General features: G+C 42.8%; 1 protein-coding gene across 2 annotated transcripts in view; it reads right to left on the bottom strand.

Annotated features, from left to right (window-relative positions):
* Positions 1–2,196: 2,196 nt before the first annotated feature.
* The window catches only part of LOC129695751 (myosin-IIIb), a 164,306-nt gene continuing 139,734 nt past the window's right edge, over positions 2,197–26,768 (bottom strand). The window contains exons 26-30 of one of the 2 annotated variants that reach the window (XM_055633007.1): positions 26,006–26,095; positions 13,696–13,861; positions 10,284–10,619; positions 3,456–3,559; positions 2,197–2,568 (exon numbers count right to left, since the gene is read on the bottom strand). In XM_055633007.1, coding sequence (XP_055488982.1) covers position 2,568; positions 3,456–3,559; positions 10,284–10,619; positions 13,696–13,861; positions 26,006–26,095 — 697 coding nt within the window. In that variant the 3' untranslated portion in view covers positions 2,197–2,567. The remainder of the gene's footprint in view (positions 2,569–3,455; positions 3,560–10,283; positions 10,620–13,695; positions 13,862–26,005; positions 26,096–26,768) is intronic. The other variant, XM_055633018.1, reaches the window with a different exon arrangement.

Here is a 26,768-nt window from a genome sequence, read left to right as displayed (position 1 = left end):
AGCCATCAGCATGGGAATCAGCAGCTGCAGACGAGAACGCCCCACCACCCAGATGATCACCTTTGTGAAGGCTGGAGTGCAGCTGCAAGAACCACAGCAGTCAGGAATCTGTCAGGAATCCTGGCGACTGCGCAGGATTGGCAGCTTTCCGTAGACCTGGTGAAACAGCTGAAGTTCCCACAGCACATTGCCACGACTACCCTGAGGCCAGATACCCTCCAGATATTCACCAAAAACATCGTCTTGTTGGAACTGACAGTGCCGTGGGAGGACCGTCTGGAGGAGGCACACGAGAGGAAGATGACAAAGTACGAAGAGCTGGTCATAGACTGCCGTATTCAGGGATGGAAGGCAAGGTGTATGCCCATCGAGGTTGGCTGCAGAGGTTTTGCAGGGCAATCGCTCTACAAAGCCTTGAGTGCACTGGGCATCAACGGAGTGGCAAAGAGAAGAGCCATCAAGAACACCACAGAGGCAGCGGAGAAGGCCTCGAGATGGCTCTGAATCTGGAGCGAATGCCACCTGAACACAAGTCGTGGTCTGATCAACCGCGGCTGGGTCGCCTGGGTGAGGGTGTCTGATGTTGAAAGACCGAAACACCCAATGACCCCAGGTTACATCACTGATGATGTGTTCAGGAGCATCAATAGATGTATTTTTATCAATCGACTGGTAACTACGCACTTCGTCCGAGCACATTATTGCACGCGTCATGCAAACCGTCTTAAATGACCACGTAAACTGTCATTTGCCAACCTAATATGCTGCCAAGGCTGCCCGGCTGGCAACAGGGAAAAAAAGTTAAGTGAGAGCCCTGATATTGCTTACTTGCTTGCTTATTACCTATTATGCCTCCTGGCATGTAGGGCAGCAACGAAGGTCCTCCACTCATGTCTGTTCTAGCTTCTGGACACTACCCCAGGTCAGGTAGCCCTGGAAGTCCATCACGCCCAGTAGTGTTGATTCCTTCAGTTGCTGTTTCCATAACATATTTGTTTTACGAGACAGGGTTGTTAGCCCTGTGCTCAACCTCCAACCTGGAGGACCAGTGGATCGCTCTTCGTCTCGCCTCTACCCTTCGACCTGTCCAGCATGGGAGATCCTAACAGGAGACGAATCTCCCATTGGCATAGCTCTAGGGGTCACTGCAACACACAGGCTCCCCGACCACGACAAGGTTGCAATCCAACGGGGAGCAACATAATATCCCAACCGTTATATTCTATACATCGACCTATGGAGGCAAGAATGCCATATGCCTTACTCACCATCTTATCTATCCATGTTTCCACTTTCAAGAGACCCTTTGTTCATCAACAATCAATAGTGTGCTAACATTTACTGTGTATGTCCTTCCCATATTTGACTTGTCACACTTGGTTGGATTAATCTGCCAACACTCTGCCCAACTTTCCATCTGATCTGTATCCTACAACCTCCCTGGCTCTCCACACTTCAAACTTTCATGCCATTCTGTAAACCCATGCCAGATTTAATTATGTGCAAATAGTCAGAGTTGGAAAGCCCAAGGTATTTGGGGCAGGACAATAGTACAGCTAGTAGAATCAATGCCTCACAGTGCCAGACACTCGGGCTTAATACTGACCTTGGATGTTGTCTATGTGGAGTTTCAACACTCTTTGTGACTAGCAGATCTCCTCTGAGAACTCCAGTTTCCTCCCATGGCCTAAATGCACGAGAATTGATAGGTAAATTAGGCACTGTACATTGGCACTGATGTACTGGTGAGTGGTAGGATCTGGAGGGAGTTTGATAATGTGGGGGAGAATAAGATAATGTGATAGGAGCAGAATCAGGCCCATCAAATCTACTCTGCCATTCAATCGTGGCTGATCTATCTCTCCCTCCTAAACCCATTCTCCTGCCTTCTCCCCATAACCTCTGAATAAACACGGGATTAGTGTAAATGGATGGTTGATGATGGATATGGACGATGGGTTGAAGAGTCTGTCTCTATGACTTGGTGCACTATTGGTGGGGTGGGTTAGAAGAGGTTACACACCCAATTTAGGCAGACACAGCACTGGGTCATGCAGGGATAATCCAGGTCAAACTCCAGTTTTAGTGCTGCTAATGAACATAATTTTCTGGTTCTAATCCAGAATTCCAGTATAATCTAGATAACTAAGGGGGAAACTAATATATGCCACAGTTTTGGTCATGTTTCAAACAGATAGCTTTCATGACTATTTTTTTCAATGTTTTATTAACTGTACAAATAATTTCCCAGCATATAGGTTAACAAATAGATCAAATGTGCCCAGATACAATATATACAGTAAATCTACTGAGTGAAAAAAAAATAAAAGTTTTATCGTGAGAAGCAGCTTTGGCAGATTGACAAAACCTTTTACAAAAAAAGACATTATTCAAAAATAAATTTGTGCAAAATACTTATTGGAATCAACATTATATACCCAAGACATATTGGTGCAGATGAACGTGGTATTGTGTTTCAGTACACAAAAAAAACGTATGTTGCAGTAAACGTGTCAAAAGTATCATCTCTTTTCATCTGTGTGTGGACATATTTTCCCAATCTTCAATCTGAAAATCAAATGGGTAAACTTTAAACTCTGACATAATTTGTGCGATTTCACCAATTATTTCTAATAGTTTCCAAATGAAATCAGTGACTATGTTTCTGAGCAAAATTAATTTGGTGAACTCCAAGATAATAAATATTTAACAGATCTTCGCGTACATAAAACTGACAAATAATACGTTTACTATTACAAATAGTTTCTGATTTGTTTTTTCACAAACAGGTTTCAAATGGGGAAAATTAATTTTAATGGATAGAAAATTAAAGGACATATTTCTGTCACACTTCTACATATCTACAGTGCTGGATATTACAATGTTCAAGTGATATCTGGACAGATAATGGGATAGGAAGGGTTTAAAAGGGATATGGCCAAATGCAGGCAAATGGGGGCTAGCCCAAAATATCAGTCAGATACAAGGAAATGCAGGTGCTGGTTTATGAAAAAAGACAATGATTTGGAGTAACTCAGCAGGCCAGGCTCAGTATGTCAACTTGGTCAGCAAGTTGGGTAGCAGGGCCTTTTTTTTCATGCTATAGAGCTCTGTGAATCTATTACTTTATATCAGAATTTACCCTGTCCCTTTAGTCCAGATCAAAGCTACAATGCTTGCTTTTGATGGTTTTACCATTAAACTTTCTTCATCTATGAACATTTTTACATGTCTAATTTCAAGTGGAACTTCAGAATGAAGAACAGTCCCGATCTGAAACATCACCTATCCACATTCTTCAGAGATGCTGCCTGACCCACTGTGTTATTCCAGTACTTCGTCTCTTCTTTTTGTACACCAGCATCTGCAGTTCCATGTTTCTACAATAGGTTTTGTCACTTCCAGAAGGAAAGCTAGATTCAAAGAGGCAAGTCTCCAATGTTTAGTTTACAAACCATTTTTTTTGCAATGCAGTACTCAGATGTCGTTCTTTAACTTGTTTTGGAGGGAGACCTGGTACCTCCTCATCAATGCTAGTTTGCATTGCAAACCCTTGTTTCTGTTAAAAACAAATAACGGCCAAATATAATTTATTCATCAAATCGATTAAGCATCAAATTACTTGAGAAGAAACCCCCACCATAACATTGTGAATACATTCAGGGCATCAACCAGGATTAATGTCAACATGTTAAGTTTCCCATCATTTCTTCACAGTTTAAACTTAATGATCTGCATGAACAATCAACTCACTCAATAGCCATTTTATATCATTATTAAATACATGTGGCATGGGCCTGAGATCCTGAGAGCGATGCCACCTGGAGCTATGCTCTTGGTAGGGCCACCCATGGCGTTAAGGTCGAGGGGGAGGTCTCTGACAAAGAGCAATCCAACCAAGACCTCAATGGTGGAACAGGCGGAGGATGACTTTAGTGGAGCATCACAACGGCTGGGAAGACGGATGAAGGCTGCAGCAGAAAAGGGTCCCAGGTTGTCTTGGATTACATGCCACTGGATCTGACCCAGATCTGTCAAGGACCATGGGGTGGCTGTCTGTGCACCAGTCTCCCACGTTAAACAAAGTCACACACAGGCGTCCTCCATGAGAGGACAGTCATACTCGTTTCGAGTGACTGCCAATGGCGTGAAGGTCCTGTTTCTACCCTGTATGATTCTATAAAAGTTTCTTAGAAAATATTTAAAAACACTGAATCTACGTGACAATTTAAGGAGTTATTGAGACCCATGTTGTGGATAAAACAAAATTTCATACATATTATTGAGTCATGACCAGGAAGAGAATGGTGGAATATGTTTACATGCAATGTTTACATATTCTATTACGCTGCTGCAAGTAAGAATTGCACTGTTCTGTCTGGGGCATATGACAATAAAACACTCTCGACTCTTGAATATGAACTATGTGTAGGCAAATGAGATTAGTTTACGATACTGGATATGCCATTTATTGTCACTATACATGTACATGTACTGGTATCATGGTCACACAGTGTGTGCTGATCCTGTTCTTGTGCTGTACTATTATACATAAGTAACCATGTATTCACTTATGTTCAAGAGGTTTGAAAATAAAGTATGCACCAAGCATAAAAATGGGCTGCCTAAGAAAATTAGGATGGATTGAAAAGCATGCATCAGAGTTGAGAATTCAATACCATAGTCACAGAGTGATACAGCGTGGAAACAAGCCTTTCGGCCCAATTTGCCCACACCGACCAACACGTCCCAGCTACACTAGTCCCACCTGCCTGCGTTTGGTCCATATCCCTCCAAGCTTGTCCTATCTATGTACCTGTCTAACTGGTTCTTTCCTATAACATGGTGCCCAGAAATGAACACAATACTCTAAATGCGGTCTTACCAACGCCTTATACAACTGCAACATGACACCATCTTCGATACCAGAATAATGTCAATGATAATTGACTATAAAATTATACTAACAGCACCAGCGCAGGATGATCTGACATTACATTTAGTTGCTCTTCTTCAGATAATCAAGGTGTCCATGTTATAAGGAGGTTTTAATCGACAAGAACTCTGTGCTGCTGGGCTGCTAAGCTCCTGAGTACTTGAAGATTGCCAAGAATTGTCTCTGGTGACATGTACCATAGACATATTTTAACATATTGTACTGGTCCCAAAAAAGCGTGTACACCACCTCAAAGAAATGTATACCCTGAGACCTGGCTGACCTAATATAATAAGCTAATTACTGTAAATCATACAAGCTGATCCTGAAAGTCAATTAAAAATAATATCCAGGCAGATATGTAAAAGAACAAAAATGGAAGAAAAATTTGATTTAATCTTAACTATATAATAATTTTAAAAAGGTCTCTTGTAAGAGCTTTCCAAGTGAATAAAATTCCAAATATTGCAATCTCCAGTTTAAAATGTACAGTGCATTCAGAAAGTATTCAGACCCCTTCACTTTTCCCACAATTTGTTACGTTACAGCCGTTTTTTAAAATGGATTAAATTCTTTTTTTTTATCATCAACCTACACACAAAATCCCAGAATGAAGAAGCAAAAGCAGGTGTTTAAAAATGTTTGCAAAGTAATTAAAAATAAATAACAGAAATATCACATTTACATAAGTATTCACACCCTTTGCTATGAAATTCAAAATTGAGCTGAGGTTCATCCTGTTTCCATTGATTATCCTTGAGATGTTTCTACATCTCGTTTGGAATCCACCAGTAGTAAATTAAATTGATTGTACATGATTTGGAAAGGCACACACCTGTCTATAAAAGATCCCACAGTTGACAGTAGATGTCAGAGCAAAAAACCAAGCCATGAAGAGGAAGGAATTGTCCGTAGACCTCCGAGACAGGATTGTGTCGAGACACAGATCTGGGGAAGGGTATACAACAATTTCTGCAGCATTGCAGGTCCCGAAGAGCACAATGGCCTCCGCCATTCTTACATGGAAGAACTTTGGAACCACCGGGACTCTTCATAGAGCTGGCCGCTTGGAGGAAACCAGACACCGCTCATCACCTGGCCAATACCATGCCTATGGTGAAGCAAGGTAGTGGCAGCATCAAGCTGTGCGAACGTTTTTCAGCGGCAGGAACTGGGAGACTAGTCAGGATTGAGGGAAAGATGAGCAGAGCAAAGTGCAGAGAGATCCTTGATGAAAACCTGCTCCAGAGCACTCAGGACCTCAGACTGGGGTAGAGATTCACCTTCCAACAGGACAACGACCCTAAGCACACAGCCAAGACAACACAGGAGTGGCTTCGTGACAAGTCTGGGAATGTCCTTGAGTGGCCCAGCCAGAGCCCGGACTTGAACCCGATCTAACATCTCTGGAGGGACCTGAAAATAACTGTGTATCGACGCTCCCCATCCAACCTGACAGAGCTTGAGAGGATCTGCAGAGAAGAATGGGAGAAATACAGGTGTGCCAAGCTTGTAGCGTCATACCCAAGAAGAGATAGAGAGTGGTGAATCTGTGGAATTATCTGCCCCAGAAGGTAGTTGAGGCCAGTTCATTGGCTGGATTTAAGAGGGGGTTAGATGTGGCCCTTGTAGCTAAAGGGATCAGGGGGTATGGAGAGAAGGCAGGTATGGGATATTGATTTGGATGATCAGCCATGATCATATTGAATGGCGGTGTAGGCTCGAAGGGCCGAATGGCCTACTCCTGCACCTATTTTCTATGTTTCTAAGACATGAGGCTATAATCGCTGCCAAAGGTGCCTCAAAGTACTGAATACTTATGTAAATGTGATATTTCAGTTATTTCTTTTTAATTACTTTGCAAACATTTCTAAACACCTGTTTTCGCATTTTTATTATGGTGTATTGTGTATAGATTGATGATAAAAAAAGAGTTTCATACATTTTTGAATAAGGCTGTAAAATAACAAAATGTGGAAAAAGTAAAGGGGTTTGAATAGAAACATAGAAAATAGGTGCAGGAGTAGGCCATTCGGCCCTTTGAGCCTGCACCGCCATTCGATATGATCATGGCTGATCATCCAACTCAGTATCCTGTACCTGCCTTCTCTCCATACCCCCTGATCCCTTTAGCCACAAGGGCCACATCTAACTCCCACTTAAATATAGCCATTGAACTGGCCTCAACTACCTTCTGTGGCAGAGAATTCCAGATATTCACCACTCTCTGTATGAAAAATGTTTTTCTCATCTAGGTCCTAAAAGATTTCCCCTTATCCTTAAACTGTGACCCTTGTTCTGGACTTCCCCAACATCGGGAACAATCTTCCTGCATCTAGCCTGTCCAACCCCTTAAGAATTTTGTAAGTTTCTATAAGATCCCCCCTCAATCTTCTAAATTCTAGCGAGTACAAGCCAAGTCTATCCAGTCTTTTTTCATATGAAAGTCCTGACATCCCAGGAATCAGTCTGGTGAACCTTCTCTGTACTCCCTCTATGGCAAGAATGTCTTTCCTCAGATTAGTAGACCAAAACTGTACGCAATATTCCAGGTGTAGTCTCACCAAGGCCCTGTACAACTGCAGTAGAACCTCCCTGCTCCTACTTTCTGAATGCACTGTAATTGCAGATGCTCTAAATTGATTCTATCATAATCTACATTACATTTATGTAGAGTCATAGTTATACACGAAGGAAACAGGCCCTTGGGCCCAACTTATCCCGGCCGATCTAGTTTTTTTATCCACATATCTGTCTAAATATCTTTCAAACATTGTAATTATACAACCCTCCAGTCACAGCGACATCCTCATGAATCCTTTCTACAGCTGTACCAGTTTATTGACATATTTCTTACAGCTGGGCAACCAGAACTACAATTCTCCAAGTGTAATCTCACCAGTGATTTGTACAGTTGTAACATGAAGTCCAACTCTTGTTCTCAATGCTCTAACTGATGAAGACAAGCATGCCAAACACATCCTTCACCACACTGTCTACCTGTGCTCCACTTCCAGGAAACGATGCACTTGTACCCCAAGCAAGGTCTGTATTTTCTATGACACTCTACAATCAGTGCTCTGCAGATACACTAAGCCCTTGCCCGATTTAAAGTACCAGAACACAACACTTCACACTTATCCGAGTTAAATTCAATCTGCCACATTGCTTGACCCACCTTCCCAGTTGATCTATATTCAGTTGTAATCTTGACCTCTCCACCATCGAAGGGATTTATCGAAGTCGCTGCCTCAAAAAGGCAGCCAACATCAAAGCCAGCAACGGGCACCAGTCTACACAGACATTTTAAATCGGTCCCTGCAAACCTGCACTGTCCCTGCCTGCTTCAAATTTTCCACTATTGTTCCTGCACCCAAAAAGCCAAGGATTACTGAACTTAATGACCACAGGCCTATCACACTGACCTCTGTAGTCATGAAGACCCTTGAAAGACTTGTGCTGGGCCACCTGACAAATATCATTAAACCTCCTGCTGGACCCACTGCAGTTTGCATATCGGGCCAATAGATCTGTTGATGACGCAGTCAACCTGGGCCTGCACTTCATCCTCCAGCACCTAGACCGCCAGGAGACCTATGCAACAATTTTGTTTGTGTATTTTAGCTCTGCATTGAACACCATTTTGCCAGAGCTACGACACTCCAACTCTCCCAGTTGACTGTGCCTGAACCCCTCTGTCTGTGATCACCAACTTCCTGACAGACAGAAAGCAGCATGTGAGGCTGCGAAAGCACATCTCAAACCCGCTGACCCTCAGCATAGGAGCACTGCAAGGCTGCGTACTCTCTCCTCTCCTTTACCCTCTCTACACCAACGACTGCACCTTCACAGACACCTCTGTCAAGCTTCTCAAGTTTGTGGACGACACAACCCTGATTGGGCTGATCAAGGATGGGGAGGAATCTGCCTACAGACAGGAAGTGACACAGCTGGTGTCCTGGTGCCATTGCAACAACCTGGAGCTCAATGCTCTTAAGACAGTTGAATTGATTGTAGACTTTAGGAGAGCTCCCCCTCCCCTTCCCCCCACTCACCATCAACAACACCACAGTCACATCTACAACCTTCCCCCCCATTGACGAACTGTACACTGCAAGGACCAGGATGTGAGCGGGTAAGATCATCTCTGACCCCTCTCACCCGGGTCACAAACTCTTTGAAGCATTTCCCTCTGGAAGGTGACACCGGACTGTCATAGCCACTACAGCCACACATAAAAACAGCTTTTTTCCACAAGCTGTAGCTCTACTCAACAGCCAAAAGTCTGTAGCCTCCTTTTGCTCTGGTATTTTATTTAATTCTTCACATGTTCAAATTAGAATGTTTTATTTTTAATTGTCTACTGCATATCGTGTTCTTACCTGCGAGCAAAGCACCAAGGCAAATTCCTCGTATGTATACATATTTGGCTAATAAAATTTTTTTCTACTCAACGCGACTCTAATCCAAAGATAGACACAAAATGCTGGAGTAATTCAGCAGGACAGGCAGCATCTCTGGAGAGAAGGATTGGGTGACGTTTCTTAACCATTCCTTCTCTCCAGAGAAGCTGCCTGTCCCGCTGAGTTACTCCAGTATTTTGTGTTTTTGTCTTCGGTTTCAACCAGCATCTGCAGTTCCTTCCTACACATATTCTAATCCAAATTGATAATATAGATGATGGATGGCAGTGGACCCAACAACGATCCCTATGGCACAACACAAGTCACGGGCCTCCATTCTGAAAATCAACCCTTCAATAGCTCCCTCTGACTACGACCATCAGGCCCAATTTGTATCTATTTAGTAATGCTCACTCCGAATCCCACATAAACCAACCTTCTACAGGACCTTGTCAAAGGCCTTGCTAAATTCCCAACCTACCCGATGTGCACTCTTAAATCCCCCTGATTACCTCTTACAAAAATCTATTAAAAAATTAGTGAGATTCAATTTTGCACACACAGAGCTGTAAGGATCCACCCTTCTCTTTTCAAATGTAGGTAGGTCTCAAAATTCCCTCCAGTAACTTTCCCATGCAATTTAAACACGTTTCAACAGACTTAGAAGGTCTCTTCCTTTGGTTTCCATCACATGCTTTTAAAAAGTTAGGCAAAAACCAGTCCATTTAGGCAAAAACTAGTACAAATGGATGAAAACATTACCATCTCAGCTTTTGCATTTTATTTTAATTCTAACATTCTATGATGGTCATTAAAACATATCAGTAAACCCAAAATAAAAAATACAAGGTATACAAAGCATATTTTAATTTTTTACATTATTATTGCTGAAATGAAATATTAAAATCCAATTCCAATGAAAGTTGATCAACTTGTCCACGTACCTCATATAGTTGCTGAATCTCTTTCATCGCTAAGCGTATGGATGGGTAAAGTCTTGGAAATGTACGTTTGTTTTCTTGATGGTCATCTTCATGCCAGTTCTCTGAATTAACAGCAGCAAATTGAAGCTTTCTGTCTGCAATCCTTCTCATGACTGGTGGAACTTGCGGCTGTACTGACAACTGTGATTCAGGTGGCATAAACAGTTGTGACAACTCATTGTGCACACGATCATGAGTTGAGACATTAGCCCCATTTTCACCAACTGTAGTTTCTTGCGGTTTGATTTTCACCAAAAAGTGTTTGAGTTCTTCATAATCTGTTTCACTGTCACATTTCTAGAAGAGAATAATGACTTTATTATTTCAGGCAATGGTCCATATATAGTAAATGAATAAATGTAAAGACAGATAATAATGTTTCTGCACATAAAACAAAAGAGTTAACTAACATAATTTAATACGTGTCTTCTGTTTTTTTTTTAAAAGTCAGTCTGTATTGCCTTGACCACCAAGTCAGAAGACTTATAGGCCTTTCTCACGGGGCGACTTGACGCAAGATGTAGCCAGAGTGAAGTGGTCGTGGTCTAGCACGATATCACACGATATAACGGGGGGTGGACAAAGAGTTCCCACGGTACTCGGCATTTCTGTTATTTGTGCGAGTGACTTGTCCGTCTCCCGAGCTTTCCCGTTAAATCTTGAATGAACATTGTAAATTGTCAAGTGTAATTAAATCATCATGTGGCACAGTTGTACAGTTGCTGACTCACAGCCCCAGAGACCGGGGTTCGATCCTGACCATGGGTGCACCGGTTTCCTCTCACACTCCAGAGATTACAGGTTTGTAAGTTAATCGGCTTCGGTAACATTTTAAAATTGTCCCTGGAGTGTATAAGAATAGGTGGGTGGCGCGGACTTGGTGGGCCGAAGGGCCTGTTTCCGCGCTATATCTCCAAAATCTGAAGTTAGGTAATGTCTAAAGGAACTGCAGATGCTGGTTAATACGCACAAAAGGACACAAAATGTTGGTGTAACTCAGCAGGTAAGTCAGATCTCGGAAGAAAAACATAAAAAGCTGGAGTAAGTCAGCGTGTCAGGCAGCATCTCTGGAGAAAAATAGGTGGCGATTCGAATCGGAACCCTTCTTCAGACATCCTAATCGGAATTGAGTCTGAAGATGTGTCTCATCCCGAAACATCACCTATTTTTCTCCAGAGATGCTGCTTGACTCGCTGAGTTACTCCAGCTTTTTGTGTCTGTCTTCGTCTTAAACCAGCATGTGCAGTTCACTCCTTTACACGGGTCTCTGGAGAACATTGATTGGTAGCGTTCCCGACCCTGCTTCGGAAAGGCATCGATCGCTGGTCGGCGAGGACTCCGAGCTGTATCTCTCAAAGAAGTACATGTGAAAAATTTCTCACAGACCATAAAAATGCGGGACCTTTCAGTAAAGTCCCTTTTAAAGATTATAGTTATTTTCTTGAATCTCATTAACATAACTCATGAATAAGTTGATGTCCATATGCGGATGCAAATCTTTACTTTTTAAATTCAATCCCACAGAAGACAATTTTTACTCACCTTCGGTCCCCTCTGTCCAGCTTCCGGGTTCACCGTTCGCAGGAGTTCCCACGGTACACGCAAGAGTCAGTACGGATATCGCACTGGCCACTACGTGCATATAATGTTGCAATGTTCAACCACAAGTGTACAAGTCACTCTTGGAGAAATTCAAGCTTGTTTGAATTTTCTCCCGAGTCACCAAGTTACAAGAGTACCTGCCGTTAGAGCCACAGCGGTCCATGGTGGTCCACGAATGCCGTACGGTTATCGCAAGAGGTTCCCACGATGTTCAACTCTGGTTAACGCTTGCGTCAAGTCGCCCCGTGAGAAAGGGGTTTAAGTATGTAACTTCTATTCCAAGAGCTAACCACACAATACAGGCTGATTTTCATTGCATTACTATGCACGTGCAGTATTGCTAGAAGTATTAACATCTGCCACTGAACATGCACCATAGAATACTGTGGCAAAGATTAAAAGTTAACTGAGAATTACAAGCACCTGAATAACCTTCCTCCTTCAACCAACATGTGTAGAAACATTATTATCTGTCTTTACATTTATTCATTTACTATATATAGACCATTGCCTGAAATAAATCATATACAAACATTGACATTATAAATAAAGGCAAGTACAAACGCAAGAGTTACGCTAAACTTCAGATAAAACACCCAGTTTGGCCAATGCAACTATCTGAGTCATTTTCTGCATTTAAACCTTGTACATGAATGTATATGCACAGTCCAATGTTTCTTCTGGCCAAGTTCCATTGTCCTTTCTCATTCAATTTCTCTTCTTCCCTTCATCTCAAACTGTCGATTCTACTTCACCCACCGCCCACTTCAGCCCCCCCATCCCCCCATCCCAACTTCCTCTCACCTCAATCCCTACCTCTCTCTCACAGACTTCAACATCCCCACTCCACTCTCCTTTATGTAATCTTCATCAATTCTCCCTCATTTCTCGCCGCCTGAGCCCATCTATTCTGGTTCACAATAACAAATCATTTTAAATACAAAGAACCTGTACCCTCCATAGTGAAGGGAAATAGTGCAGGAATAAATAAGCTATTAAGATGACTTGCAGTGAAAGGCCAAACATGAAGAGACTCAGGAAAGGCAGAAGACATTTGCAAAGGGAGATCTATCAGAGTTGGCAAGAACCAGATGCACACTTACAACAGGACCACTTGGAGACCTATTGTTCTTATACGAAGTAAAATGCAAAAATAAATTATGATAAAAATGAGACTACATAGCATTGATAGAGTTGCCTACACACAGTCCATTTTTGGGTTTGCATTGCGTAGATGATGTTGGCCATCGGATCACATGCACCTCCTCTAATCTCACCTACTGAATTTGGTGATCTTGATGTCACCTCCTTTACATCAACAGGATCAACCTTAGACTACACGACCATCGAACATGCGCCTGGTCCGCCAAAAGATACTCAGCATTTTGTGTCTATCTTCGATATTATATTCCATTTTCTATATTTTCAAATACTTTCTCAGCTAGTACATCTCCTCCTGAAGTATTTTTATGTCCTCGTCAATATTTACAATCCAACCTAGTTTATTGTTGTCTGAAATGTATAAATTCAACATTTCACATAAAGATTGTGAACAACTGGAGCCCAAGCGCCAATCCATGTGGCTCCCTTACGTTAGAGTCTGCCAAGCAGAAGATCAATCCCCACATCATCATCGGGAATTAATAACAACAGGGCTTTTTCCCCCCAAATTGTTTTTCTATCCAAGGAAGCAACAAAAGATGAGAAACATTTTCTGGTATTATACAAGACATTTAGAAAGTGGCCCTCATAGGATTGTACAATTATTTACCTGTCCACAAGGTACCGTGAGGGCTTCCATGAATGGCTGAATTCCAACAGTCTTATAATACTCCACCAGATCTGGCAGCGATGAGTGGGCCCGATCTTCTCCCAGTATTACATATTTCCCATTGGGTTGCATTTCAATCATATAGTGTCTGCAACGATCTACACCTCTGAAGGGAGTTCAGGGAAAGAACAAAAATAATACCATTAGGTTAAAGTAGGACAAAATTTGAACTAGGCTACTATTGCAATGTTATAGCTTTGGACATTCCCAGCACAGAGCCTGTGATTGTGGCAGAGTATCACACTGTAATCTTACCATCTTAGTTCAAAACCTCAATATTCCAATGTTCTTTCATTGCTCCATCTCTTAATTTCATGGTTAAAGCAATTTAATCCATCAAAATTAATCTTATATATAATGGTCAATTTGTTTTGACACCTAATTATTAAGAATAATTCCAAGGGTGGTCAAGAATGCTTTTGGTACGCTGGCCTTCAGCAGACAGTGAATTGAGTATAGATGTTGGGAGTTTATGTTATAGTTGCACAAGATGCTGTTGCACCAGCATTTGGAGCACGGTGCTCAGTTTAGGTCACCCTGGTATAAGAATTATGTTGCTATTGTACTTCCGGTGGCGCTGGTGCCAGCAGCCTCCACCTACAGCCCGGTATCTTTTTGTTTTTTTGTTTATTTAGTTATGTAAAAGTGTGTTTTTTGTGTTTTTTGGTGTTTTTTATGTGGGGGAAGAGGGCACGGTGCGGGGGATACCGTACTTCAGCCGCTTCCTGGTGAGGACGCGACTATTATTCGAGTCGCGTTCTCCCCCCCCCCCCCCACAGAGGCCTACCTACCTGGATTGGCGCGGCCTTTCCTGCCGGGATCGACCGGAGCTCCAGCAGCGGCGGGACAGCGCTGGAACATCGCGGGGCTGGTGATGCCTTACCGGGGGTCGCCGTTTGGAGCCCGGAGTGCTGGACCTGCTGCACCAACATCACGGAGCTGCGGTTTGCGGAGCTCCCAACGCGGGCGGCGCTGACTAATCAACGCGGGGTCCTGCGACTCTGCCCGGCTCGGCCTGCGGACTCAGGAGCTGCAGACTCCGGGAGCGGGAGGCGGCTGATCAGAAGGTCTGGGCCGCTGAGGAGGAGGCTGCTCACCGTCGGGGTTCGGCGTCGGCGTTCCACCAGCCCGGCGTGAGGGCCTGAACATCGGGCCACCCGGGGCGGCGACTGCGGGTGCTTGGAAGGCCCCGTCCACGGATGAACACGGAGGGGAGGCTGGCTGGACTATGGTGCCGTCCTCACCTGGGTGCCATTTATGTTATGTTGTGTCGTGGACTTCTGTATTTGTGCTTTTTTTTAAATTTTAATTCAATTTCAATTTTATTTTTAATATGTTTTATTATTTATTTATTATTTATTTTTATAATTTTCTTTGTAATTTTTTTAATGATACTGCCTGTAAGGAAAATTCATTTCGTTGTCTCAAATTGAGACAATGACAATAAATTTGAATACAATACAATACTAAGCTAGAATAGGGAAGATTTACGAGATGTTGCTTGGACATGCTAGGACTTTTTTCCTTGGAGTGCAGGAAGATGTGGGTGATCCTGTAGAGGTCTGTAAGATCATGTGGAGAATAGATAGAATGCACAGTCTTTTACTTAGAGTAGGGAAATCAAGAACCAGGCAAGCTGTGCAAATGTTTCCAACCTGAATGTTTCTAACCCACTAATACCCATTCTATACATATATGAAGGAATTAGATATGAGACATTGTATTCACAACAATCATTGCTCAAAGCAACGTGTGATGGGTTATGTTCAAGGACTTGGCAACGGACCTTAATGAATACGCCAAAGTTGTTACCGACTTTATAAGGAAGTGTGTGAAGGAGTGTGTTTCCATGAAAACCACCTGAGTGTTCCCCAACCAAAATACTTTTATAAACCAGGGGGTCGGCAATATTCTAAGGAGCGGATCTCAGTCATTCAAGTCTGGTGACGCAGATTCATATAAGTCGTCCAGATTCAACCAAAAAGACTAAAAAAGGCTTTCGCTCTAAACTGGAGGACAAGATGGATGCTCAGCAGCTGTGGCAGGGCTTGCACGCCAATACTTCCTACAAGGTAACATCAAGTGGCAGCTCAAACTTCAGCGAGGCATTACTCCCAGATGAGCTCAATGCTTTCTCTGCACACATCGACAGGGAGAACGCTGATGTGTCATCTTGGACCTCCTTAGCCCCCCGATGATATTTCAATATCTGTCACCGAGGCAGAGGGTCAGAGGATTCTTCAGGAGGATGAACACCATATCAGGACCTGATGGTGGACAAGTTCCCAAAATTTGCACTGCTCAACAGGCTGGAGTTTTTATAGACATCTTCAACCTTTCATTAGTGAAGTCTGAGCTTTCCTTCTGCCCAAGTAAGGAGATATGCCTCAGTGACTACCGACAGGTGGCACTAATATCCGTGCAGTTGAAGGGCTTCGAGAGGTTGGTTGTGGCGCATTTCCACTCCCACCTTGGCAAGAACCTGGATAATTTACCAACCACCACCACTACCATCCACAGCGGATGCAATGGCACTGGCTGCTACTCTGCACTGGATCACACGTCTGGCTGTTGTTCATAGACTACAGCTAGGCATTCAATACCATCATCTCCTCCAAACCTGTTACCAGACTCAGGGAACTAGGTCTCTGTGCATCCCTTTGCAACTGGATCCTCAAATTCATCATCAACAGAATCAGTACGAATTGGCGACAACACTTCCTCTTCAATAACCATCAGCGCAGGTGCACCTCAAAGCTTTGTGCTCAGCTCCCCTTACTTTAAACCCATGACTGTGTAGCTGGACTCAGTTCCAACATCTTTACAGCACGGGCGGCACGGTGGCATAGCGGTAGAGCCTTACAGCGCCAGGGACCCGGGTTCGATCCTGACTAAGGGAGCATACGGAGTTTGCATGTTCTCCCCACGGCTCGAAGGGCCGTATGGCCTATTGCTGCACCTATTGTTTATTGACCTGTGTGGGTTTTCTCTGAGATCTTTGGTTTCCTCCCATGCTCCAAAGACTTACAGGTTTGTAGGTTAATTAGCTTGTTGTAAAAGTAATATTGTCCCTAGTGCGTGTTGGGTAGTGTTAATATACAGGGATCGCAGGTCAGTGGGCCAAAGGGCCTGTTTCCGTGCTGTATCTCTAAACTAAACTTAAAATTTGCGGTTGACACTACCATTGTTGCATGAATTTTGGATAATGATGAGTCAGAGTATAGGAGGGAGATCGACCGTCTGATTGAATGGTACCAGAACAACAACCTTGCTTTCAACGTCAGTAAAACCAAGGAACTTATTGTTGCCTTTAGAAGAGGAAGGCCTTGGATCCACAAACCTATCTTCATCAATTAATTGCTGGTATCAGATTCAGATTCAGATTCAATTTTAATTGTCATTGTCAGTGTACAGTACAGAGACAACGAAATGCATTTAGCATCTCCTTTGAAGAGCGACATAGCAAACGATTTTGAATTAAAAAAATAAATAATAAGTGTCCGTGGGGGGGGGGTGATTGGCAGTCACCGAGGTACGTTGTTTAGTAGATTGACAGCGGCCGGAAAGAAGCTGTTCCTCGACCTGCTGGTTCGGCAACGGAGAGACCTGTAGCGCCTCCCGGATGGTAGGAGGGTAAACAGTCCATGGTTGGGGTGAGAGCAGTCCTTGGCGATGCTGAGCGCCCTCCGCAGACAGCGCTTGCTTTGGACAGACTCAATGGAGGGGAGCGTGGAACCGGTGATGCGTTGGGCAATTTTCACCACCCTCTGCAATGCCTTCCGGTCAGAGACAGAGCAGTTGCCATACCATACTGTGATGCAGTTGGTAAGGATGCTCTCGATGGTGCAGCGGTAGAAGTTCACCAGGATCTGAGGAGACAGATGGACCTTCTTCAGTCTTCTCAGGAAGAAGAGACGCTGATGAGCCTTCTTGATCAGAGTAGAGGTATTGTGGGTCCAAGAGAGGTCATCGGAGATGTTGACTCCCAGGAACCTGAAGCTAGAAACACGTTCCACCTCCGTCCCGTTAATGTGGATGGGGGTGTGCGTGCCGCCTCTGGACTTCCTGAAGTCTACAATGAGCTCCTTGGTCTTCTTGGAGTTAAGAGCCAGGTTGTTGTCAGCGCACCATGCTGCTAAGTGCTGGACCTCCTCCCTGTAGGCCAGCTCATCGTTGTTGCTGATGAGGCCAATCACCGTTGTATCATCTGCATACTTGATGATGGTGTTAGTACCATGTACAGGTGTGCAGTCATAGGTGAAGAGGGAGTAGAGGAGGGGGCTCAGCACACAGCCCTGAGGGACGCCGGTGTTCAGGGTGAGGGTTGAAGAGGTGTGCTTGTCTAACCTCACAGACTGGGGTCTGTTGGTTAGAAAGTCCAGTATCCAGTTGCAGAGGGAGGGGTTGATGCCCAGGTTACCGAGTTTGGTGATCAGTTTTGATGGAATAATGGTGTTGAATGCTGAGCTGTAATCGATGAACAGCATTCTTACATAAGTGTCTCTGTTGTCAAGGTGGGAGAGGGCGGAGTGAAGTGCCGTTGAGATGGCATCCTCCGTACTCCTCTCCTAGGCAAACTGATAGGGATCCAGTGTGGGGGGTAGGCAGCTTTTGAGGTGTGCCAGGACCAGCCTCTCGAAGCACTTGGTGATGATGGGGGTAAGTGCAACTGGGCGGAAGTCGTTGAGGCTTGCCGCAGTGGAGTGTTTTGGCACTGGCACGATGGAGGTGGCTTTAAGGCAAGTGGGGACAACTGCTTGGGCAAGTGACAGGTTGAAGATGTCAGTCCAGACGTCTGTCAGCTGCGCAGCACAGGCACTGAGCACGCGCCCGGGGATGCCGTCAGGGCCAGCAGCCTTACGTGCATTAGTCCTACTCAGTGCCACGTACACGTCGTAGGGGGTGAGTGTGAGGGGTTGGTGATCGGCAGGTAGCACAGCCTTGATGGCTGTCTCTAGATTGTCCCTGTCGAAGCGGCCATAGAAGTGATTCAGCTCCTCAAGGAAGGAGGCGTCGCTGGATGTGGGGGTGATGTTGGAGGGTCTGTAGTCCGTGATGGCCTGGATGCCTTGCCACATGCGTCGGGGGTCGGAGTTGTTGTTGAAGTGCTCCTCAATCCTGAGCTTATGGCAATGCTTGGCCTTCCTGATGCCCCTCTTCAGGTTAGCCCTGGATGAACTGTAGGCTCGAGCATCGCCTGACCTGAAAGCGGTGTCCCGTGCTTTCAGCAGTAGCCTGACCTCGCTGTTCATCCATGGCTTCTGATTCGGGTATTTGGTCACCTGTTTGAGGGAGGTGACACTATTGATGGTGGAGTTTATAAAGTCCAGAACAGAGGATGTATAGGAATGTATGGTCACTAATTTCAAGTTACTGGATGTAATTATCTCAGAAGATCTATTCTAGACACAGTACACTGATGCAATGATAAAGAAAGCCATCAACACCTCTACTTAGTAAATTGAGGAGATTGACAAATACCCTTGTGAACGTCGGCATAGAGATCATTTTGGCTGGTTGCATCATAGCCTGGTTCAGCAACTTGAATGCCCAGGAACGAAGGAGATTACAAACAGTGGTAGCACTGCATGGTCCATGGCAGGTATGGACCTCCCAACCATTGAAGGGATCTATAGGAGGTTCTGCCTCAAAAAGGCAGTCTTCATCATCAAATGATCCATAACCATCTTTTCATTCCTGCCATGGGGAAAGTGGTGTAGGAATCAGAAAACTGTTATAGCTAGGTTCAAGAATAGTTTCTTCCCAATGACCAACAAGCTATTGAACACTACTAACTACAACTAAATACTGAACTGCCTTGGTTGCACTAGGGTGTTAGGGCTATGTTTTATTTTATTGAAATAGATAGTTTTTCTAATTAACTGAACATTTTTAATGTTTGTTTATTATATTATCTATAGAGTACTGTGTTTACAAACCTGTTTTGCTGCTAAAAGAAAAAGTAAGAATTTCATTGTTCCGTTTTGGTACACAGGACAATAAAGCACTCTTGACCATCAATTTTCCTCATGATGTTTTATACACCGCTGAAAGATCACACCTTAGCCTCCTGCACTCGAAAGAATAATGTCCTAGCTTGTCCAATTTCTCCCTACAGCACAGGCTCTCAAGTCCTGGCAACATCCTTGTAAATCTTCTCTGCACACTTTCCGACTAAGGACATCCTTCCTATAGAGGGTGACCAAAGCTGAACACAACACTCCAAATATGGCCTCATCAACATGTTGTATAACAGATAATAGATGTTGCTCATCATTAATTTCTCAATTAGCACAAACAATTTAAAAATAGTTATTCACCTCAACGTTGTTCATTCTTTGCAGTGTGTTGTTTATGCCAGTAACTACTTTGGGTGTAATTCTTGGCTGCAAAGTCTTTTGGAGAGGTCCCAAGGACAATTAAAAGAAACATTTCAACCATTTTTCTTTAAATGGTAAATGTTGTAAAGCCTTCAAACATTTTAACTATGTTGTGTTCTGGTATGATCATTGCTATTAATAGAAAATGAAGACTAGAAAATGGCTTTGTTAACCTCGCCACGTTGACTGTTAGATTTCCATGACAGCTGCTCACATTTTCACACATTGGACCAGAATCTATCAGCTCCATCAATTAAACAAAACAGGAAGTGTCACGTTGTAAAATCAAAGAACTGCAGATGCTTGTTTATACCAAAGATAGACACAAAGTGCTAGAGTAACTCAGTGGGTCAGTCAGCATCTCTGGAGAAAAAGGGTGGGTGGCGTTTCGGGTCAGGACACTTCTTCAGATTGAAAGTAGGGGTTGGAGGGGGTGGTGGTGAAGATCTGGAGGAGAGAAAATACCAGGGCCAATCAGGGTTGGCCACAAATGACCTCAGGCAGGGCAGTGGATGGTAAGCCCATTGTTGGCTATGGAAGGTGTAATCTCAAGAGGAAAATAATGTGGAGAACTGTGGAACTGGTAAAACAACAAAGGTTGAGGAAGGAGGCGAGGGGTTTGAGGGAAGGGAGTAAGTAGTAGTTACTTAAAAAGTAAAGAATTCAATGTTCGTACATAACCATATAATAACCATATAACAATTACAGCACGGAAACAGGCCATCTCGACCCTTCTAGTCCGTGCCGAACACATAATCTCCCCTAGTCCCATATACCTGCGCTCAGACCATAACCCTCCACTCCCTTCCCATCCATATAACTATCCAATTTATTTTTAAATGATAAAAACGAACCTACCTCCACCACCTTCACTGGAAGCTCATTCCACACAGCCACCACTCTCTGAGTAAAGAAGTTCCCCCTCATGTTACCCCTAAACTTCAGTCCCTTAATTCTCAAGTCATGTCCCCTTGTTTGAATCTTCCCTACTCTCAGTGGGAAAAGCTTTTCCACGTCAACTCTGTCTATCCCTCTCATCATTTTAAAAACCTCTATCAAGTCCCCCCTTAACCTTCTGCGCTCCAAAGAATAAAGCCCTAACTTGTTCTACCTTTCTCTGTAACTTAGTTGCTGAAACCCAGGCAACATTCTAGTAAATCTCCTCTGCACTCTCTCTATTTTGTTGACATCCTTCCTATAATTAGGCGACCAAAATTGTACACCATACTCCAGAATTGGCCTCACCAATGTCTTGTACAATTTTAACATTACATCCCAACTTCTATACTCAATGCTCTGATTTATAAAGGCCAGCACACCAAAAGCTTTCTTTACCACCCTATCTACATGAGATTCCACTTTCAGGGAACTGTGCACAGTTATTCCCAGATCCCTCTGTTCACGTACATTCTTCAATTCCCTACCATTTACCATGTACGTCCTATTTTGATTTGTCCTGCCAAGATGTAGCACCTCACACTTATCAGCATTAAACTCCATCTGCCATCTTTCAGCCCACTCTTCCAACTGGCATAAATCTCTCTGTAGACTTTGAAACTCTACTTCATTACCCACAACCCCACCTATCTTACTATCATCTGCATACACAACATCTGTAACATCTCCTGCCTCCCTTCCCCCAACTACTATCAGTCTGAAGAAGGGTCTTGACCCGAAACATCACCCATCCTTTTTCTCTAGAGATGCTTGCCTGACCCTCTGAAATAATCACTTTCAAAGCTTCAAGTTTAAAATCCAGCAATTTAAAAGAACATTTTGTCTTTATGCAACTGGACATCTGAAATGTCCCAAATATTCATTAATATTTGTAAAAATAACAGAGCAAGATGAAAAATTATAAAATGAAGGATAAGCCTCAATAATAAATCAAAAGGATTTTCTTGTAGAAGGGAAGAACCATGAATGTGAATGAGGAGTCTGCCTCCAACTTCACTAAAGCCAATTCAAAAAGGAGGGATGGAAATAATTTAAGATTTGTTATGAAATTTATTAAAGGAACATTAGGTGAAGAGGGAGGCAGCACTTGGACCATCTTTCAATCTTTATATAAGGGACTGGTGCCAGCTGATTCTTGTGTTCTGACCCAACTGCTAAAGTAAAAGGAACAAGACAAATCCACAAACACAGGCCTGTCAAACTGTGCAGACACTCTGCAAGACTACAATAGAAGACAAAAAGAAACAGTAAAGTGGTCAATGATACAATGAAGATAGACAAAATGCTGGTGACTAAGCAGCTCAGGCAGCATCTCTGGAGAAAAAGAATGTGTGAAGTTTCTGGTCGAGACCATTCATCAGACTGAGACTTCTTCAGAGATGCTGCCTGATCCACTGAGTTACTCCAGCATTTTATGCCTCTCTTCGGTGTAAACCACCATCTGCAGTCCTTGCTTACACAATCAGTTCAGTTTAGGTTATTGCCTGATAACAGCAACTGAACTATCCTGCCATAACTAGAGAGCAGTCCTAAGTCGTGATCCTCGGACTATCTTTGATTGGATTTTACTGGCTTTATCTTGCGTTAAACGTTATTCCCTTATCACATGAATGGGTCTGTGTACACTGTGAATGGGTCGATTGTAATCATGTATAGTCTTTCCACTGGCTGATTAGCACGCAACAAAAGCTTTTCACTGTACCTCGGTACACATGACAATAAACTAAACTGAACTGATTGTGTAAGAAGGAACTGCAGATGCTGGTTTACACTGAAGATAGACACAAATTGCTGGAGTAACTCAGCGGGTCAGGCAGTATTTCTAAAGTAGTCTCAGTATGATGAAGGATCTCGACTCGAAACATCACCTATTCCTTTAATTCAGAGATGCTGCCTGATGCAATAAAGTTTAATTCCTCATTAATAATAATAATAATAATACATTTTATTATGGACTCAAGGTCCACACAAGGGGTAACATTACATTAAAAATGCATTGCATATCAAATATCATAAATATATATAAAATTATGGTATATCACATAAAAACATCATAATTTATTTTTAACAAAAAACCCACAATACTTAAGATAAAAATCCAGATTAAAAGATGATCAATGTCCTACAACGAGACATCGATACCAGTGTCTCCACAACTGGGATTCGTAGCGTGTAGTGCTAACCCTTATGTTTGTCAAGGCCACAATAAGCACATTTTTAGAGTCATTTATCCTGCAAATGAATTTATACATGTGGTGTCTTAGGATAGCTTCTAAAGTACTGACTCCTGCAGCCACAAACATATTACTGGCACTACACCATCTAGGTTGCCTTAGCAGTGTTCTCATGGCATCGTTATATGCCACCTTTAGTCTCTGCAAACTTGTCTTTAAATAGTTCAACCACAGGTGCGCAGTATAGAGGGGTGTACAGTATGCTCTAAATAGCGACATCTTCACCACATCTGCACACGCACCAAATTTGTGCAAGAGGATATTTGCCTGTACATACAGCATGTGTCGTTGCCTATAAATATCCTCATCATCTGTCATTTGTTCTGTAATAATATGCCCTAGATATTTTATCTTATTACAGACACTAAGATTATTGTCAGACAATTTAAAAACAAGATATTTTAGGCATTTATCCTCTTTGGTTCTACAGATCATAACAGCACTCTTACTAGCATTATATTTAATGCCATGTTCCACACCATACACGGAACATATAGTAAGGAGCTGCTGGAGACCAGCGCTAGATGGACTAAAGACCACAAGATCATCTGCATACATAATATGGTTCACTAAAATATTACCAATCACGCACCCAGTGTTTCAATTGTTTAGACAGATCATCAATATATAGATTAAAAAGGACTGGGGACAAAATTCCCACTTGTCTAACACCATCGCTAACCCCAAATGGGTCTGAGACCCTATTGCCCCATTTTATTTGCATAGTCTGGTGGGCATACCAGTAGGCCAAAATTCTAACAATGTATTCAGACACCCCTCTTTGTCTCATTTTACCAAACAGCTTTCTGTGATTAACACGGTCAAACGCTTTGGAAACATCAATAAAGCACATAAGGATTGAAGAGTTTTTGCCTCTATATTTGTTTACAATCTCCTTTAGGGCATATATGCATAAGTCAGTGCCATGTTTAGCTTTAAAACCAAACTGGTTATCTGTGGAGTTAACAAACTCATTTATTCTATCCAGCAGAACTCTTTCTAAGACTTTTGACAATATGCTGGCTAAAGCTATGGGCCTGTAATTATTTAGGCTGCCTACTTTACCAGCTTTGTCCTTAATGACCGGCACTAACAGGACAGACAACATTGAGTCTGGTAACAAGCCATGAATCATAAAGCCAGTAAAACAAATAGCTAGGAGAGGAGCTATCCTATACTCGCATACTTAAGATGTTCAGCAGAGATATGATCCAAGCCACTTGCTTTGTTGTTGGACAGCTTGTTCATGGCATGATACACCTCATGTGACATAATCACCATCGAGTCATTACTCTCAATATTTTCCACCCTATACCTTGGACACAGTTGAATAAAGTGCTATAATGTTGTCGCCATAACTCCGCGATATTAGCTGTTCCGGAGATTCCACCTACAGTACATGGTAGAGATGTTTTGCAACTGCTAAGAGCTCTCACTTCATTCCAAAAATCTGTAGCATTGTTACTTAGCAGCTTCTTAGCCATGGAATCAGCCGTCATAGCTTGCTCATTTTTACAGATGAAGCGAACAGCATACTTATGCCTTGCATTAGTGAGCTTCTTGTGCTCAAACACAGGCCCCTGTCTGGGTCTACCTGCCATAGCCCATGATTTGGTGGCTTCACGGGCTTCAGTATGATACTCAGCTACATACTTATTCCAGCCAGGTCTGATGTTATGTGTCTTATTTTTATGCTTGCAGTAGGGCTTACTGCCTACATATAAGGTGCTTACTATATCATTATACATGGAGCAGATATCTCTCCTATGCTCCATATCTTTACAATTAACATTGCTACATATTATTGCATCTTTAGGTAGATGAATATTGCTTAAGGATTTATCTGTATGGGCATAATAGGCTAGGATGTCTTCCTTTGTAAGCGTTGACCAGTCCAGTTTTTCTGTATTAAAGCTATTTCTATCTCTGGATGCCACAGGTATGTGTTCAACATTTATTGTCACAGCAACAGTCATTGTTGCCCCGTACAGAATGCTCATACACCCCAATGAGGCATGTGCATCAGCTGTACTAATACAATGGTCCAGCCATGATGTGGTGTGCCAGGCCTCACTAATATAAGTATAGCTATCTGTAGGTAAAAGCACTTTGCTTGACAATATTAAATTATTATCTTGACAGAACTGAGCCATATGATTGGCAAATAATGAGTTCCTATCTGAGATATCTGCATTCATATCCCCAATGACATATACACTACAATAATTATTGTTTTGAATGAAAGAATAGATGAAAGCAAGTCTATTTAAATATTCATCCTCATTCTGATGGCATTCATAGGGTGTATATACATTCAGGATAACAAATTCCTTGTCGTTGTGAGTAAAGTGTATGGCAATGCACCAATCAACATCAAGCCGAATCACATTTACTGATGAGTCAAGCTTCTTGTTCCATAGAATAGCCACACCACCTGGTATCCTACCTCTGACTATTCCCATGCCAAGGTCAGTTGTAGACTCCCCAGCCCCATGAAAGTTGTCATTGAGAGAATTGAGTTTGTCCAAGTCTTGCTTCGCTAAGAATGTCTCTTGCATACATAGTATGTCACAGAGACATTGATGGGCATTTGAAGTTTTGAGAGCCTTCTCCAAGATTTTGGAAATTAAAATGGTATGGAGGATCAGATTAAAATGTTTTTAATTCAGAAGAGATTACCTGAAAGTCAACGTGTACCCTTCCCTACTTCCACTGACACGTATCAAGAAGCAACCTAAAGGTTGGTTTTCCAACAGATTTTCACTTTCGCTGAAATTCAAGGTAGAAAACGGTATTATTGTGCTGCACATTCACAAATAAAGAAGAAACATTACAATAAAGATCATGCTTGACTTCACTAAAACTGTGGTCCAAGGCAGAGTGAAAGGTGGTCAACTATTTCAGCATCCTCTGCTGACCACCCTCAGCCTTCCCTTCCCTTTGATGCATCATCTCAATGCCTTAACTTCTTGCAAAGTTTCAGCCCAGTTATCAAAGTTATCTGGAATGGCTCTTATATGCCCATCCTACAAAACTACAACTTTTTTTAGCTTTAGATTCTGTCATATATCTGAACAGGGTTTCTGTTAGTCTTACTGAAATGGAAAATGGTACATGCACCATGCATTTATTTTCACGTATAGCCTTAATTATTTATATCTACCGAGATACCTTATTGCATTTTGTGTGACGCATTTTAACTTTTAGGAAAAATGAAAGGTGTGGAAAATGGGGAACTTACCACAATGTAATATGTGATGGACACTATGTGCCTAACTGATAATGTACAGAGGCAGGACATGTACTGTGGCATCTGATGTGGAATGTATATCAAAATCCTTCCACAACAGGAGCCTGACCTGCAGCATCCACAGGCCCATTACACGTCAACAGCCTTCACTGCAGCAGTTGAGTGCTGTTTTAGCATCGCTGGCACAAGGAA

This window comes from Leucoraja erinacea, chromosome 1 (assembly GCF_028641065.1).
Source record: "Leucoraja erinacea ecotype New England chromosome 1, Leri_hhj_1, whole genome shotgun sequence".
Taxonomy (NCBI): Eukaryota; Metazoa; Chordata; class Chondrichthyes; order Rajiformes; family Rajidae; genus Leucoraja; species Leucoraja erinaceus.
The sequence above is the reverse complement of the archived record's forward strand: the minus strand, read 5'-3'. Positions and strand labels throughout refer to the sequence as shown.